Below are 12,320 nucleotides of genomic sequence, written 5' to 3'. Positions count from 1 at the left end.
TGCAGATCCATCCCCCCCAAAATGGGGGGCATTTGGCCGTTGTATCTACCTCCTCCTAACTGGCCAGGAGCACACACACATAATCCAGCACTCAGCCCTGAGAAGAATCCCATTGCCTGCACTGAAAGGAAGAAATCCACCTGGAACTCAGAGGTGGGGATTTAGCCTTGCGAGACAGGGATATGCCTCACTGCATACACACACACAGAGCCCTTTGCTGCCTTCTCTAGTGATGGGCTGTTTCTCAGTTCCCTATCACCCGTGTGTCACAGGCAGCCTTTTCACGAGCCCCATCCCTCCTTGTGCTCCCAGGAGGACATGGAGGAGGCAAGAGAAAAGCCCTTTGCCTTCTGTCCATGAGGGCAGGGACCTTCCCCCTCAGGCTCCCACCCCTGGTGTGTCACTGCACCCCACTCCTGAGCCACCCTACACCCAGTGCAGGGTCCACCATGGCCACAGGCAGCTTCCCTGCAGAGCAGGCACTCAAGGGATGTGGTTTCAACATCATTCCTGGGGACCAGGCTCCAGCTTGCTCCCGTGCCAGGAGCTGATGTGGCACAAAGAAGCAGGGAGCCCTGGGCTGTGACTGCTGGTGCAGGTCCAACGGGTGGGAGCCTTTTCCACCCAGAGCTGTCTGAAACTGTCAGATGGTCCTTTATTATTGACCTGATTCATATCTAAACCAGGGAGGTGAAAGCTGTCTTATCCCATTACTAATCCCCTAAACCAGGCCCTTCTCCTTGCTACCCCCTGGTTCTTGCTACAGCAGGTGGTTGCGAGGCAAGTGTACATCCTTCTGGGGTTTTCCCAAGCTTCATATCCCTGCAAAGATGGGGTCCCAAAACCCCACCAGCCACTGATGGGCTCACAACCCCTCACTGGCTGAAGAGGATCTGCCAAAATACAGCACCTATTTGTAGACCCCCAAGGATGCACCAGGCTTGTCCCCAGTGCCTGAAGGGGACAGCCCCAGGTACCCACCCCAGCCTGTGTGCCCTCATGATGCACCCCATAGGGTGCTGCAGGGCATGGAGGTGTTTGAGGTGGCACTGGAGCAGCCATGGGGACACCTCAGGGACGGTCCCACCTCCCTGTGCCCCCAGTCCTGGCCCAGTGCAGGGGCCAGGGGTGCTCCAGCATCAACCGTGGGTTGTACCCATGCCTGGGACACCAGTGCCAGGGTGCTGTATCCTCTGATCACCATGGCTGGAGCCCTCGTGGAAGACTTGGGTGCTGTGGGGGGGGGTGAACCCCAGGGAAATTAGAGCAAGGGGCGATGTTTGATGTTCTGCTCTTTAAGCGATTAATAATCTTCCAGCGTTGGAGAATCAGCTGAAAATCTTCCCTGGAAAATAATGAGCAGAGAAACATTTACTGATTAGTCTAATCCCAGCTAATCCTATTGGATGAGCATATATCAAGATATCCTTTAACTGATTTATTGTCCAAAGGGCTGCTGGAGATGCCCCTCTCCTCCGTGGCCAGGGGAGCTGGTGGTGGCAGCAGGTATTGTCCCCTCGCCGTGTCCCACATCCCCGGTCCCCTCCAGCCCCGACCGCAGCACCGTATCCAGGCCACCTCCCGATTTAATCGCTCCTTCCATGTCTGCATCTATCGGCTTTCTCTTGGGTTTGAGTTTTTATGTTTCATAAACTGATTAGGAGCAATTATAGGCGCTTTATCCCCAAACTTTCCAAATGCCTAGGCCATATGCATATTTAAGGCTTCATCATCTCTCCCAACAGCTCAGCCCGAACGTAAACTGCTGAAATCAAGCTGATTCTGGGACAAACATCAAAAATTAGGGGTTTATCCACTAATATCTGCACGGAACAGGAAATTTGTTGTGGGTGGTGGCCGGATTATGGCTTCTAATTACTGCAGCAGCGCAGATCCTCCCTGCCCGGCAGTGAAAGTCTCCGATTCCAGCCGAACTGTGGCAAAACCACTCTGGAGGAGTGAAGGTGCCCAAGAGGATGCCGGGTGCCCTGTCCTGGGACTAAGGAACAGCCTTGGGTTGGGGCGCCCTCAGCATCCCTGCATCCCAAAGCACATGGGCGGTGGCTTTGGGAATGGTCCCCCCCCCATCCTGGTGAGTGGTGGCCCAGAGGGTCTGTGTCGTGTGTCCCCCCCCCCAGCATCCCCCAGCGCCGGCCACGGCAATTATCCTAAATGAAAGTTATTGTTCTGCTAATCCCGGGAACAGCTTGCGAGGGGAGATTTGGGTCTTCCTTTAATAACGCAAAGTTAATGCGGAGTCCCCTTGTAATTATCTTTATCAGAAGGACCCTCGCTTAATCTGACCGTCCAGTGAAGGCCCGGATCAGGCAGCCCGTGTAAGCCGGTTGTAAATCGTTTTCCATCACCAAATGAAGGGAAGGGTGGAATAAATTGCAGCCCAGGTGCAAGAATCTGGGAGCTAAAGGGAGGACAGGGGCCAAGCCACCTGGAGGTGGCCCCATCCCCATTAGCAGGACACTTGGGGTCAGGGAGGGTCCTGTCCCACAGCCCTTGGCCATCCCTGTCCCCGTCCCCATCCCCGGGGTGCTGAGTGGAGGGACAGTGGCCAGGTAGGATGCCTCTTCTGGGAGGTGGGGCTGAGAGACCATGGGGTGGGCTGGGAACCCTGGAAGAGGGGACAAGGGGACATAACGGGGGGTCCTGGGAGCAGAAATGGGACCAAGGGGTTGTGAGGGGGGGATTTGGGTGACCGGGAGCGGGGAAAGGGGGGGCTGAGGGGGACCGAAGGAAGGGACCCGGGGAGGGGATGGGCAGGACCGAGGGGCGGGGGCTGCGGGGAGCGGAGGGAGGGACGCCGCGGGGGATGTGACCGGGAGCCGTTAATCTGGGGATTGGGAGCGCTACCCCCGCTCCTCCCGCCGCCCCGGGGCGTGATTGGAGACGGGGCCGGCGGCGGGACCATAAAAAGGGCTGCGGGCGGCGGTGCCCGCTCCGGGCCGGGCCAGGAGGCGGCGGCGGCGGCGGCGGCGATGCCAGGGCGGGCGGAGCCGTCGGGGGGACGCGCGACGGCGGCGGGGACCGTACCGGTGGCCGCACCGGTGGCGCCGGCAGCGCGACCGGGCGGCGCGGGGCTGCGGGCCAAGGGCTTCGCCATCACCGACCTGCTGGGGCTGGAGGCCGAGCTGCAGCCGCCCCCCGGGCCGCTCCCCGCCGCTGGCTACGAGGGTGGCGGGGCGCTGGGGCTGGGGCTGGGGCTGCTCTGCGGGCTGGGGGCTCCCGGAGCCCCGCGCCTGCTGCCGGCTCCGCTGCCGCTGCTGCCCGCCCGCGGCCCCCGCCCGGCCCCGGGGCCGCCGCCCGCCGCCCGTCGGCACAAGGAGAACATCTCCGGTGAGCGGGGCCGGGGGTGGCCGCGCACAGGGACCTCCCGCCCCGCCGGACGGAGCCACTGGCCCGGGCATCCCGGGATCGGGCCCGCCGGGCTGCCCGCCCCCTCCCCGACCCCCTGCCCGGGATGCCGACATCAGTGCCGCGGTCGGGTGCTTGGGTGGGGGGGACGGGGAGCCCCGGCCCCGCTCTCTCTTCGTGTTTTGGGAGCTGGGTTCTGTCCACCTGCTCCCGACGGGAATGTGACTCTTCCCCTCCTGCATGCTGCTGCCAGATGAGGACAGCCTGTGCGGGGACGGCAGCGAGCTGAAGATGTCCACCTCCCAGATCAAGAGGAAGAAACGCCGGCACAGGTAGGGCTGTCCCTGTTTGCACCTCTCCGCTGCTGCTGCCACCAGCCTGCTTCTGGTCCCCTGGCTGCGGCAGTGGGTGGCATAGAACCACAGAATGGATTGGGTTGGAAGGGACATGAAAGATCATTCATGTCCCCAGAGGAGGATGGGAGGGGGGGGGATTTCAGGATGAAAATCATCTTTGTGGTGCTCCTGTGGATCTGCTTGAGCGAGTCCAGAGGAGGCCATGGAGATGCTCCAAGGGCTGGAGCAGCTCTGCTCTGGAGCCAGGCTGAGAGAGCTGGGCTGGTTCAGCCCGGAGAAGGCTCCAGGGACACCTTAGGGCAGCTTCCAGTGCCTAAAGGGGTGACAAGAAACCTGGAGAGGAGCTTCTGACAAGGGCCTGTAGGGACAGGACAAGGGGGAATGGCTTTAACCTGACAGAGGGGAGATTGAGATGAGACATTAGGAAGAAATTCTTCCCTGTGAGGGTGCTGAGGCCCTGGCACAGGGTGCCCAGAGAAGCTGTGGCTGCCCCATCCCTGGCAGTGTTCAAGGCCAGGTTGGACACAGGGGCTTGGAGCAACCTGGTCTAGTGCAAGGTGTCCCTGCCCGTGGCAGAGGGTTGGAACTGGATGAGCTTTAAGGTCCCTTCCAACCCAAAGCAGTCTGTGACTCTATAAAGCTCCAGTGGGAAGGGGGCTGCAGTCAGGGTCTGGACTGCGTCACAAGGGTCTCTCTCCTCTCGGCAGGACGGTGTTCACAGCTCACCAGCTGGAGGAGCTGGAGAAGGCTTTCAACGAAGCTCACTACCCTGACGTCTATGCCCGGGAGATGCTGGCTGTGAAGACAGAGCTACCGGAGGACAGGATACAGGTAGATGGCTGCAATGATTTTCTCTCCCACTGGGGTCCATGGGGTGTCTCTCCCCTTTGGCCAGAGAGTGCAGGTGGTGGGAACGTGGTGGCACTGAAATGCTGCAGGGCACTGGAGGGAACTCAGCTTCCACCCCCGGCACCGTGCAGGCTTCAAATGGAAATGCAGAACGAGGGGACTCGTTGGACTCAATGACCTTAAAGGTCTCTTCCGACTTGGTTGATTCAATGGTTCTATGACTGAGCTGTCCCCAGCAGCTGATCAGTGCAGCAGCTCGGCTCTGTCCTCCAGAGACCCAACTCAAGCAGGAACTGGGAGCAATTCAGGAGCCAAGCTGTGTCCCATTGGCTTCCTCATTAGCTTGTCCCTCTGGGGCACACACGGCATTTTAGGGCTTGATCCCTGGCAGTGTTTAAGGCCAGTTTGGACAGGGCTTGGAGCAACCTGGTCTAGTGGAAGGCGTCCCTGCCCGTGCAGGGGATTGGAATTGGATGAGCTTTAAGGTCTCTTCCAACCCAAACCAGTCTGGGATTCTAAGACCCTGTCCCACTGCCGAGCAACTCGTTGGCTTAAGAACTGGGTGGATGTCTGGGCAGCAGCTAGGTTGTACCTGCATCCCTTGAGCCTTCAAATGCAGGAAGGGGGTGAGGAGAGGGACCTGAGCACCCTCTGTCATTGTCACTCGCTGCATTAGGGTCCCATTTTCTGTAGAGGATGGAAGCAGCAGAGGGGCTCTGTGGGCAGGCGGAGCGTAGGGTGGCTTTGGCTGGGATCACCCTCCTGTGCCACAATCAGCCTCGTGTAACGTGTGCTCCCTCTCCCCCCCTTCTCCCCTCTGTCACTGACACCCACGTGTGTGCCCTCCCTCAACCCCCCCCCCCCCCCACACACCGCTGCCACCTGCACATCCACGCTCTGCACACCCAAACCCCTCCATGCACCCCCGCGGCTGCCCCTTTGCCCTGGACACACGTCCCCCCCTCCCCTGCCCGATGGACCCTGGATGCCACGGGGCTGTGTCCTCCCAATCCCACCCCTCCGTGCTCTCCTGGCTGTTACCCCTGAAGGTTTGGTTTCAGAACCGAAGAGCCAAGTGGCGGAAGAGGGAGAAGTGCTGGGGACGGAGCAGCGTGATGGCCGAGTACGGCCTCTACGGGGCCATGGTGAGGCACTCCATCCCTCTGCCCGAGTCCATCATCAACTCTGCCAAGAGCGGGCTGGTGGGGTCCTGCGCCCCATGGCTGCTGGGTAAGTGGGAGCTTGGGGCTGGAAGGGTCATGGGGGAGCTGCAGAGTGAGCGGCCCTTCCTATTCCATATGGCCATCCTAGTCTGTTCCCAGAAACGAATGGGGTCTCAGCCATGATCTGTACACAGGGGGGATGAGAACACTGGCTTTTCTACTCCTTCCTTGCAAAGAACAGCTGGGAAAGGGAGAACCTTTTCCTGCAGGGTCAGAGAGGTGCCCGCATGTGGTGGGTATCGCTGTCTGGTGCTAACAGCCAGTGTGGGAACCATAAAACCATAGAACCATAGAGTTGGCTAGGTTAGAAAAGAACTTCAAGATCACCCAGTCCAACCATTCCCCAGCACTGCCAAGGCCACCACTAACCCATGGCACTGAGGGCATTGTCTCCACGGTTTGTGAACACTTCCAGGGACGGTGATTCCAGCACTGCCCTGGGCAGCCTGTTCCAATGCCTGACTGCCCTTTGGGGAAGGAGTTGTTCCTAATATCCAACCTAAACCTCCCCTGGTGCAGCTTGAGGCCGTTTCCTCTTGTCCCATCCCTCGTTCCTTGGGAGCAGAGCCCAGCCCCCTCCTGGCTCCATCCTCCTTTCAGGCAGTTGTAGAGAGCGATAAGGTCCCCCCTGAGCCTTCTCTTCTCCACACTAACCCCCCTCCACCTCCCTCAGCCATTCCCCATCACACTTGTGGTCCAGGCCCTTCACCAGCACCGTTGCCCTTCTCTGGCCCCACTCCATCACCTCAATGTCTCTCTTGTACTGAGAGTCCCAGAAGTGGACAGATTTGAGGTGTGAATGGGAGTTGCAGGGTGCCTAGGAAGTCATCAGCCTCCCCACCAAACTGAGGAGAGTGATACCTGAGCGCTCCCCTCTGCTCATACACAGTCCTGTACTGAGGAGGCACCCGAAATCCTCTCCCTGGAAGTCTTCCCCACTGCAGGGGAGGTACGGACCAACTCTGTCACAAGCCATGCTCCTGGCCTGCAAGAGAGCAGGCTCCAGGGCTCCGGGTCAGGAAAGGCTGGTAGCTAGCATGAGTTTTCCTTTGGGATGCAAACGGGAGCTGAAGGAAGCAGCAGGAGGTGATGCTGAGCAGTCGTGGGCAGAAAGAAGCAACCAGCCCCCGTGGCTTTGCTCTCTCCTCTGCAAGGCATGCACAAGAAGTCCATGGAGGTGAGCAGGAAGGCGGAGAGCCAGGAGAAGCTGGCAGATGGCTGGCGAGCGGAGCAGCAGGAGGAGGAGGAACTCAAAGGGAAGCAGGCCAGTTCCCAGAGGGGCTCTGACAAGCTTGGCCCAGCAAAGGATTCGGAGGACACAGCCATCGACCTCTCCAGGACAGCCAAGCACGAGAAGAGGGGTGTGCTGAGGCAGTGCATCAATGGGGACCCCCCCACGGAGCTGAGCAGCAGGGACCACTGACCAGCTCCCTGCTGAGATAAGAATACTTATTGCTTTATTGCTATATATATATATTTTCCTTAAATAATTGAACTTTTCTCTGAATTCAGGGCATTTCAAAACTGGGCACACACATCCTTGTCCCCTCACATTGTTCTGGAGCCAGGGTGGAGGGTGGGAGGGGTGTCCCAGCGGGACCAGGAGCAGTGTGGAAATGAGAGCACGTTGTGGTCAGCATGGACCACTGCCAGGGACGAGCTGCCCTTCCCCTCTGGGCTCCGACCACTTCCTGGCTAGCCAGGAGCACAAGGAGCAGCAATGCAATAGGAGCGGCTTCCCTGCTCCGACACACGGGTGCAAAGTGCAGGAGGTGACAGACACCTTTTCCACGCGCTTCCACCGTGTGGAAGTTGCTCTGAACACCAGCTCTTCCCTCTCCAGGAGCAGCAGGTTTGGAACACGGCTGGGTTCATCCTCAAGCTGGTGTAACCTGGCAGGCGCTCCGGCCTGCCAATGCAGCCTTACCACTGGATTTACACTGTGTGACCTCCTTAACTCGTACCTGGGAGAAGGGGGTGAAGACATTCTTGTTTATGCAATGATTTTTGTACACTCTTGAATGTTTCCTGCCACACTATGCAGCACAGAACCGACCTTTGGAAAACCAAGCCATAGAACCCGGAGCAATTAAACAGTTTTGTGAATTGACATAAGAAGATATTTTGTAATTGTCTGTACAAGGTGTTAATGTCAGAGCTGTTTCTTGGTCGTCCTCTGTTTATGCCTAAAAGCACTTTAGTGATCTGGATTTTTGAATGTGGCTCTTCCTGTTTTGTCCACCGCTTATTTATTACACATCCATAAATAAAATCGTGGTGTCTCTTTGGTTTTCATGCTCTGCCTTGTAGTTTGTACCTTCCTTTGGCACATCTCATGCTGGCTGCCAGATCCTCCATAGGCTTGTGCATTGGGCGGGAGGGCTCTGCCGAGGCAGTGTCATTACTCCAAGGGGGCAGAGGTCTAGTCCAGTGGCCTGCACATGCCAGAAGGTGATTGATTTGTGCCAGTCGAAGAGCCAGCCCACAGCTGATGGCTCATGAGAAGGTCTGAAATGGAGCACTCAGCTGGCTTCTCAGGGAAGCCACAGGGAGAAAGTTGTTCCCTTGTCCCAGCGGTTGTGGAAGTTTGACAGGCTGAGAGAGCTGGGCTGGTTCAGCCTGGAGAAGAGAAGCCTCCAGGGAGACCTTAGAGCGGCTTCCAGTGCCTAAAGGGGCTGCTGACAAGAAAGCCAGAGAGAGGGGCTTTTGACAAGGGCCTGTAGGGACAGGACAAGGGGGAATGGCTTTAACCTGACAGAGGGACATTGAGATGAGACATTAGGAAGAAATTCTTCCCTGTGAAGGTGCTGAGGCCCTGGCACAGGGTGCCCAGAGAAGCTGTGGCTGCCCCATCCCTGGCAGTGCTCGAGGCCAGGTTGGATACAGGGGCTTGGAGCAACCTGCTCTAGTGGAAGGTGTCCCTGCCTGTGGCAGGGGGTTGGAACTGGATGAGCTTTAAGGTCCCTTCCAACACAAACCAGTCTGGGATTCTATGAAAATCCTCCTCAATATAGCTTAAATGTGAGTTTCTTCACTGTTGTGTTGTGCCCCACCAGCAGGAAAGGTGCTCTGCCTCTTGAGTGTCTGTGCAGTGCTCTCCTACTCCTCTTCCTGCTGTTCCTGATGCTTTGAGAGGTGCAGAGTTGGGCCCTTGTGCCCTCACATCTCTTGTGGTTAATACAAGCAGCAGCTGCTCGCTCACTCGGGCTAGGTGACGGCATGGTGGGACATACTGTTGGAGGCACACCACAGCAGCTGTGTGGTCCCAACCACACAAGCACCCCCAGGGAGGCACAAGGGTGTCGTGGCCATCCAGCTTCCTGATTCCTGGCTGTGCTGAGTCCTCATCTCATGGCTGGGCTGAACTGGCCCACGCCAACACCACGACAGCTCTCCTGGAACAGCTCCAGTCTCATCTGCTGGCCAAAGCATCACGGAAAATTATCCAGAGGTTTTATTAAAATCTCAGTAATTCCCCATTTGGAAAGTTTCCTAATCCATCTCAGGGGTGTGTGGCCATGTAGGGATGCTGTCACCTGTCCCCACCTTTGCTGCTGTGCCCAGCTCCTTGCACACAGCCTGTGCTGGGCAGGGGGACAGCGGTGGGACGCTGCCTGGGGAGAGCATCTGCACATATCCTGCCTTTTCCTGCCTCTTCCCTCCTCTGTTGGGCCCTTGCTGGGCGGGAGGGAACATCTGCATGGCAAATATGAGCTTTGCAGCAAAACCATGTCTGATGGGGGGGGCACGGGGAGCGTGGTTCAGGAAAGGACCAGCCAGGGCTTATTGCAGCAGCAATTAGGCTCACCGAGAGCCGAGACTTAGCACATTGAAGGCCTAATCCTGCCTGAGCAGCATCTGCAAACCTTCTATTTGGGCTGTGCCCCGCTGGCACTGGGTGCCTGTAATCATTCATTCTTGCTGTGCCCGTGTGCAGATGGCCTGGCTCTTTGCCTTGATGCTGGGTGCAGTGCTGTGGGAGGGAGCGTGTCCCCACAACTGCTGCAAGGGGAGAAACCCCAGCCCCTGCCCCGTGCAGGGTGAGGACAACTCTCCTGGCGGGCTCCAGCTCTCACTTCATGCTGTAGAGGGAGAGCTGCTGGCCCGTGGCACTTTGTGGGTGCCAGGAGGTAACCGTGGGGTGCAGCCGGGTGCACTGGGGCTCAGATGTGCCCCTGCCGCTCACTCACAGCGTGCACCCCGAAGGAGGTGCTGCTGGGTACCAGCGACTGCCCAAAGCTCCACAGCGCTGGTGGCAGGGTCCGGAGGGGCAATCCTCGGAGCAGGGACAGTCACTCACCTCTTGGCTGCCTGTGCTAAGCCAGGCACGGAAGTGCTCGCTGTCCTCCGCATGTCGCTGCGGTTGTGTCAGCAACAGGTGTAAGGCAGCACCTTCTTCCTGTCGTTGTTTCAGGTTTGATCCATGCTGGGGTGAGTGGTAGTCAAATCAGTGCCAGCTCAGGCCATGGACAGCCTCAATGTGACAGAAGAGACCGTGAGTTAGGGCAACGGCTGCTGCTTGTGCACATCTTCCTTGCTGCACTGGGGCTGCCCATGGGAGGCTTGAGAGTCCCTCAGGCACAAAGGCTGGGTTTGCTCAGGCAGGAAATCCCTTCAGCAGGGCTTGGGCAAGAGGAGCTGGTAACCTGAAAGCCGTTGTTCAGCAGCCTCACTTCATCTGGGCTGCCACTCACCCCAGCACATCCAGATCTTTCCATAGCGCTAGCCAGGGACTCCAAACAACCACAGAGGAAGAGGAAAGGGAAAAGGGAGTAAAATGATATTATTTTGGCATCCCTCGGCTTCTTACGGGATTGAAGGCTGACTGTCAAGCATGCACGTCTGGGGGCTGCAGGGAGGCAGTGGCATCTGCATGGTGCCATTTCTGTACTTGGCAATATCAAATGCTAACCATCATCCTGCAAATCCTCCCAAGCCAGCAGCTGGATTTTCAAACTGGGAGGTTAGGAAGTACAGTATGAGCTATATAGAAGTTATAGTGGCTGCCCCATCCCCGGCAGTGTTCAAGGCCAGGTTGGACACAGGGGCTTGGAGCCACCTGCTCTAGTGGAAGGTGTCCCTGCCCGTGGCAGGGGGTTGGAACTGGGTGAGCTTTAAGGTCCCTTCCAACCGAAACCAGTCTGGGATTCCGTGATTCTATAGTATTACCTACATAGGAGTACAAACGTTTTGGAAGTGCTCCCTCGTGTGGAGCCCTGGGTGATGGGACACCATCGGAAGCTGGAAGGTTAACTGGAACCCCAGAAGTAACCAGGAGCCTCGCTCCTTCCCCTGAGCCCAACAGACTCCTGTCTACTGCCGAATGAACCTAGACCCCCGAATGAAAGAGTCCCATGGGGGGTTGTTTTCCATTAATTGCTTCTTGGATCACCAGCAGGCACTTGGTAAAGGAGCAGCCCCTTCCCCAGAGCAAGCTGGGTTGCAGCACAGGGCACAGGCATTGATCAGAGGCTCCAGCTTGCTCCAGCCTGCTCCTTTCCAAGGTTATTGTTAAAGAAGATTCTTTGCCCTGGGTTTCACACAAGAGGTTGCTAGAACAGTAATTTAATAACTGACTGGCTCAGGAATACAGGTGGGTGCGGGTGCCTATGGGATGGGACCCAGAACGCAGACATCCCTGGGGCTTTATACCCTTACTTACGCACTGGCCATCAGGCACTGCTCACACACCTTGCACATATCTCATGGTTCCATGGGGAATTTTGGTCTGGGGTCTGCTGGTCCATCACCGAGTTCTTTCAAGGGCTTGAGGTGGGCTGTAAATACCTTCTTCTCTCTCTGGTTGTTGCTCCTTGCTAAGAATGCATCTCCTCTACCTTCCAGTACGCATTAGCCTTGTGCCTTTTGTTTACAGAACCAAGTACAGGGTGTTGCAGCCTAAGGCTCCAGCAGCATCAGTTTCCCTTCAGTTTCTTATGCTCAGGGACTACAAGAGCTAGGCAGTTAAAGGAGTTCAGCTGCTGTTAGTGAGCAGTTAACAGCTCAGCACAGCACCGGCACAACCACACTCTTACAAACCAAGTACACGTGTCCAGCCCGCAAAACCTCACCGCGTTGGCACTGGCTCTGCTCTGGGTACCTGCCATTCCCCCCTTACTCCCTGTGCTGCCGGCGCGGGACAGCAAAGGCCTCGCTCGCCTTTCTGGCTCCATCCCGACCCTCCACAGCCGTGGCACTCTCCGTGAGCCAAGAGGCACCCGTGGGGTGCAGCCGGGAGTGCTGGCGCCCAGCTGCGTCGCTGCTGCTGCACTCACAGCCGCGCACCGCTCCAGAGGGCTCCCTGAAGGAGGTGCTGGTGGACGGCAGCGACTGCCCAAGGCTCCGCAGCGCCGGACGGGCAATCCCCGGAGCAGGGGCACTCGGAGCGGGCATTGCCCAGACCTGGCCCCGCGGTGCCGCTGCGGCGGGGCAGGCGCTGCCTGGCGCGGGGCGGAGCCGTGCGGCTGCCGCTCGGCGCCTGCTCCGTGTCCGTGAGGCCTCGGAGCCGCTCCGCCCCCGCGGCTCG

General features: G+C 58.1%; 1 protein-coding gene across 1 annotated transcript; it reads left to right on the top strand.

Annotated features, from left to right (window-relative positions):
• The first annotated feature begins 2,755 nt into the window (after positions 1-2,755).
• VSX1 (visual system homeobox 1) lies at positions 2,756-8,084 on the top strand. The gene is made up of 5 exons (XM_061475168.1): positions 2,756-3,348; positions 3,620-3,698; positions 4,430-4,553; positions 5,621-5,801; positions 6,949-8,084. The coding sequence occupies exons 1-5, from the start codon at positions 2,991-2,993 to the stop codon at positions 7,215-7,217; spliced, it is 1,011 nt and encodes a 336-aa protein (XP_061331152.1). The 5' UTR covers positions 2,756-2,990; the 3' UTR covers positions 7,218-8,084.
• The last annotated feature ends 4,236 nt before the right edge of the window (positions 8,085-12,320 follow it).

This window comes from Pezoporus flaviventris, unplaced genomic scaffold (genome assembly GCF_033815535.1).
Source record: "Pezoporus flaviventris isolate CSIRO_AGI_PZ_B2104156 unplaced genomic scaffold, CSIRO_AGI_Pfla_v1 ptg000083l, whole genome shotgun sequence".
Classification (NCBI taxonomy): Eukaryota; Metazoa; Chordata; class Aves; order Psittaciformes; family Psittacidae; genus Pezoporus; species Pezoporus flaviventris.
This window is presented reverse-complemented; position numbering and strand designations above follow the sequence as displayed.